Source organism: Folsomia candida, unplaced genomic scaffold, assembly GCF_002217175.1.
Source record: "Folsomia candida strain VU population unplaced genomic scaffold, ASM221717v1 Fcan01_Sc012, whole genome shotgun sequence".
NCBI lineage: Eukaryota > Metazoa > Arthropoda > Collembola > Entomobryomorpha > Isotomidae > Folsomia > Folsomia candida.
This window is the reverse complement of record NW_019091204.1, coordinates 3,293,188-3,298,161: the sequence shown is the minus strand read 5'-3', so window position 1 is coordinate 3,298,161 and position 4,974 is coordinate 3,293,188. Positions and strand designations below refer to the sequence as shown.

Sequence of the window (4,974 nt, the reverse complement as noted above, 5' to 3'; positions counted from 1 at the left end):
TTAGCTGTAAATACAGCTTCTGCATGGGCAGGGAATACCACTGGAGCAGGGTATACAATACTCAAACACATTTTCACCGCCATGGACGTACCCACCATTGCCTTCAATTCTTATATCGAACATGACAAGAAATTGGCGGAGCAAATTAAAAACTCTTGGACACAGCAGCTGGTTGAGAATGGCCAAGAAGAAAAAGGATTAGCCATAGAACTAGGGCAGGTTGATTCGGATGGTACTCCTTGGACATGGGTTTATGGAGACGGTCAGTGGAGTAAACGGTCCTACAATCATGTCGGACTAGCACTTTCCGGGTCAGCAGTTATTATAGGTGGTCTTTCTAGGAAGCCCTTATTCATTGGCGTTAGAAATAAATCGTGCATTATCTGTAGTAGGAACGGGAACAAAGTTCACGACGGTTGCTTCAAAAACTTCAAAGGCTTAGCTTCTGAAATGGAAACTAGTATCATTCGCGAGGGATTCGCAAACAGTATTGAGCAACATGGACTTCGTTATAAGAAATACATTGGTGATGGAGATTCAAGTGTTCATGTTGCTATCAAAGATGTGTATATCACGGAATCGTACTTCACCACTGTCGAAAAAATCACCTGCAGCATTCACGGACCTAGAGCGATGTCTCGTAGTTTGTATGGACTTGCTGCCCTAAGCGCTCCAGCGCACAACTACCCTGTGCAATATCGACAGGCGCTAAAAGAAAGAATTCACTTGTTCGGGAAATTTGCCAAATATATGATTGGAAATCATATGGAAAAAGCGCCAATCACGAACTCTACCTCCTTGGCCAAGGACTTACGAGCCCTTCATTATCACATATTTGAGGATCATTCGAAATGCTCGACACATGTCTGTGACGATGGCAAAATAATTGTTCCCATGAAGTACCGCAAGCCTACAAACGTTGCTTCCAATTCTCCGAAATTGAAGAAGGTTCCCGACGGAATTCAAGGACACCGATTCTGGACAGCGATTTCGGACATTGTCAATCGGTTTGCGGATCTCTCACCCTCACTAATGCAGAATAAGAATACTAACATTGCTGAATTATTTCAAGCTCATGTAAACAAATTTCTGCAAGGAAGACGAACAAATGTGGTCATGCGGGGCTCCTACAATAAGAAAGTAATGGAAGCAGGATTCTCGTTCCTATACGGGACAACCTGGTACGTCGAGCTGTATCGATTAGTTTTCGATGAAAACCCATCAGACCTTTGGATTCAAGAAAGGTCAAAGGATCTTAAACAAGCTGAGAACAGAAAGTCAAAGCCTCGAAAGAAGCGACTTCGCGTGGCTCTTTGCACTTCAACCCCACTTCCCCCGTTTTTTAGTCGGAAACAGAAAATAAATGGTGACAAGGACTACGGTCTCCATGCTGAGCGAAACGATATGTCCCCGGATTTGTTACAGGAAAAACTGGACGAGTTGATACTGCAAAAAAGCGTATCGTCCCCAGAGGAACAGTGGAACGTTCATCTTGAAACCATTGGACAGCATTCCAACCCACGGTATAAAGATCGTCGTAAGGGAATGCTAACAGCCAGCATTGCCGGCAAGCTTCTAGGGCTGAAGGATTCGACTTCAAACGTGGGGACATTGGATGGGTTACTCTACCCTGACGATATTTCAAATAAGCCACCAATAGTTTGGGGACACGTAAACGAGTCGAAAGCCCGAAGCTTGTACCAACAACGATTAAAATGGGAAGATAACGATACAGAGGTGGAAGTGTCAGATGCAGGACTATTCGTCTGTTTGGAATTTGGAGTTCTCGGGGCGAGTCCTGATGGGATCGTGTATGACCATGGGGAGGAAGGAATTGTCGAAATTAAATGTCCCTACACTGAAAGATATGGCCTGCCCGGTGAAGTCGCAAAAAGAAAAACCAATGCCTTTCTGGATGAATATGAGGAGAATGGTACGAAACATTACCGTCTCCGGAAGTCATCCCATTACTACGACCAGGCAGTCATGCAGCTCCACATCACAAGGCGGATATTTTGCGATCTGGTCGTATGGACGCAAGGGCCGATGACAAGAAATGAACTGGCAGGCGAAGATTATCCCATCACTAAAGAAGGACATTTGATCCGTATTCGTATTTACAGGGATGGCGAGACTCAGAAGAGATGGGACAAAATTCGCCTAAAGTTGACTCGATTTTTCTTGGAGGATTATGGGCCAGAACTTGTCGATTCACGGATCGATCGGAACATGGGGTATCGTCAGCCCTTGTACAGGAAACAAAAGATTGACGAATTGGCAGATAAAAAGACCAATCCGCAGCCACCAAAAATGCCAAGGAAAAGAAAATGTGATTCGAAACAACAAGTTGCAAAATCTCAGCAACCGTCAACTTCCAAGCGTGCTTTCAATATTCAATAATGAAATAAACCATGGTAAACGCACATAAAAAATATCTTTAGTCTTATTTCATCCCATTAAAAAACCTTTATTACAACCACTGGACCCCACGAATGGGCCATTACCCAGGGAGGGAGAAGAGTACCTGAGCCTGGCAGTGGGGAAAAACGAGAAAAACCCACTGCAGGCACTAGGACTTGAACCCAGCACCTCCATTCAGCCCACTCAGGTGGACGGTAAGCAGGACGGCATTTCTGCCACTCCGCCTCGTCACCCTTCACAACATGCCCATCACATCCCATTCATGCCCATCACAACGCGGGAACACTCAATTTCGCTATATTTCATGCATTGATTCAATTTCAGTAAAAATCTCATTTTGCCCCGACCACACCCCCTGGGTGTGAAGCAGGTTGTCCGATTGGCCTCATAAGGTCATATGCATAATGCCGCAAACCGATGTCGATTACCTCTATTCGATCCCGCGTTACCCTGCTAACAAACGGACAGACAGACGGACAAAGTCTTGGCATAAAGTAGAAGATGCTACCCAATAATTTTTTATTCTCTCAAAAACTTAAAAATTTTTAAAATTGTATTGGAAAGGGTGAGATTATTATTGCTATAAATAAATAAATAGATTTAAAATACTGACTATTTTGTATCATGTTTTTATTGCATTTTTGATTTTATTTTATTTCGTCGTCAACGATTGAAATATTTGGAAACTAAATCCAACTGATGAGCGATAAGCATATCTCGGTCCATTTGAATTTGTGCGGGGTTAGGGGGAACATGGAGGTGAACCACTTCCTCCGTGCATGGAGTCGCCCGTTGTTGCCGAGCTGAAGGTTGGGCAGGCGTCGGGAGTAGAGCGGGGCGAGGATTGCGACGTGGTAGTGAGGATCGGTGGTGGCCTGTTTCGGCCTTATTTTCCCAGTAGGTAACCCTTATTGGACGTCCCGCGACCCGATAACCGTCCAAATGCTCCAACGATCTCTTTGCATCTTCTGCTTTGTGGAACTAATAACGAAATTATTTCCATTAATGTATGTAGGCTAGAACTATATAGGCATAAATTTATTTTATAATAAGCCTCACTGTAATGAATCCAAACCCCTTTGACCTTCCTGTCTTGTGATCTTTCATAAGAGAAATTTCTTTGATTCGTCCGGAAGGTTCGAAAATCCCTCGTAACATTTCCTCTGTGATGTTAAAGTGAAGCGATCCGACGTACAGCTTCATGGGATCATGGGATTGAGCGGGTGCAGCTTCCGCCACCTGACCCAGGCGTTTCTTCTCGGCCTGCGAAGGTTTTACGATTATTGGGATGTCCAGCAGCTTCTTCCCTCCCAGACCTAAAGCCTGCAATGAAAGATTAGATAAGAAAGTGTGGCTGGTATTTATGCATCAATCGACAAGTCTTGAGCACTGACCAAAGCGACAGAACTGATATCCTTAAACTCCACATAAGCAATCCCTTTAAATCGCCTCGTCTTATTACTCGTTATCATCCTTACGTCTCGAACCTGGAATACAATGTTCATCAAAATTTAGACAACCACTTATCTTATAATTAACTAATCATCCACTCAACTCACCTTTCCTACCGAGGAGAAAAAATCCTCTAAATCTCTCGCTCGCACCCGTTGACTCAACTGCATGCAAAACACGGTCCGAGCATCGCGCTCTTCTGGAGTGAGCGGCTCGTTATCCCGGAGGCGAAGGGGGGATCCTGGCGATCTCGATCGGGAACGACCACCTTGACGGGATCCACGCCCTCGGGCTGGAGATTCAGACCTAGATCGAACCCGGCGGGAAGAACGCGAAGTTGGAGAACGTGACCGATTTCGACTGGGAGGAGATTTAGAGGATGCTCGACCAGAGGAACGATCCTTTGAGCGGTTGCGGTCCGATCGGTGTGACTTCTTCTCGCGGGAGGAGCTCCGACGACGGGATGATTGAGACGGGGAACGACGAGAAGATTTTTTAGAGGACTTTCCTTTGTCGGAACTTCTTCGCCGTTCAGGAGAGGAGGATGAGGCAGAGGATGATCGTCCCCGGCGATCTACATAGTTTGTGATGTAGACAATCTTTCCGCCTCCACCAAGAAGAAGAATAACATCAAGGGTCGACTCTGCAAATAATGAAAATATGATTGAATGTAGATGAATGAGTTTAATATTTATAATTGTTCTGTAAAAATAGTCACCTACCTTTTTTAATTTCGTAATCAGAAAGTGTCCTTCCCTCTTCCAATTGTTTACCGGCAAAGATCAATCGCTGTTGGTCTGGGCGGGTCGCTGCAAGCAAAAACAAAGTTAACTCTTAGACAAAGACAATAATGAATCTGACACACATTAAACGGAAAACTACAAACTAAAGCTCAACAAGATAGCGAAAATAACTTTGGCTTAGATTTAAAATAAACGTACCTACTTTGTCCTGGATTTTTGTCTTGACATTTTCAATTGTATCTCTTGATTCGACCTCAAGGGTCACAGTTTTGCCCATGAGGGTCTTAACGAAGATTTGCATTTTTGCCAAATATTTGAATTGCCAAATTTAAAAAATTTATAGTTGCTGCGATCCGGA

At 44.3% G+C, this 4,974-nt stretch overlaps 1 protein-coding gene across 1 annotated transcript; it reads right to left on the bottom strand.

Moving 5' to 3' along the window:
- Positions 1-3,053: 3,053 nt before the first annotated feature.
- LOC110855223 (probable RNA-binding protein 23) lies at positions 3,054-4,974 on the bottom strand. The gene is made up of 6 exons (XM_022103639.2): positions 4,815-4,974; positions 4,596-4,682; positions 3,981-4,516; positions 3,816-3,908; positions 3,481-3,744; positions 3,054-3,402 (listed from the first exon to the last, which is right to left on the bottom strand). The coding sequence occupies exons 1-6, from the start codon at positions 4,915-4,917 to the stop codon at positions 3,085-3,087; spliced, it is 1,401 nt and encodes a 466-aa protein (XP_021959331.1). The 5' UTR covers positions 4,918-4,974; the 3' UTR covers positions 3,054-3,084.

Bases quoted from the DNA above. Each gene is read 5' to 3' on its own strand.
- LOC110855223 (XM_022103639.2), bottom strand. From the start codon at position 4,917: ATGCAAATCTTCGTTAAGACCCTCATGGGCAAAACTGTGACCCTTGAG. The intron at 4,683-4,814 runs GTACGTTTATTT...TTTTGCTTGCAG, and splicing joins AAAAATCCAGGACAAAGTAG to CGACCCGCCCAGACCAACAG. The intron at 3,403-3,480 runs GTGAGGCTTATT...TTTCGTTATTAG, and splicing joins AGGGGTTTGGATTCATTACA to TTCCACAAAGCAGAAGATGC.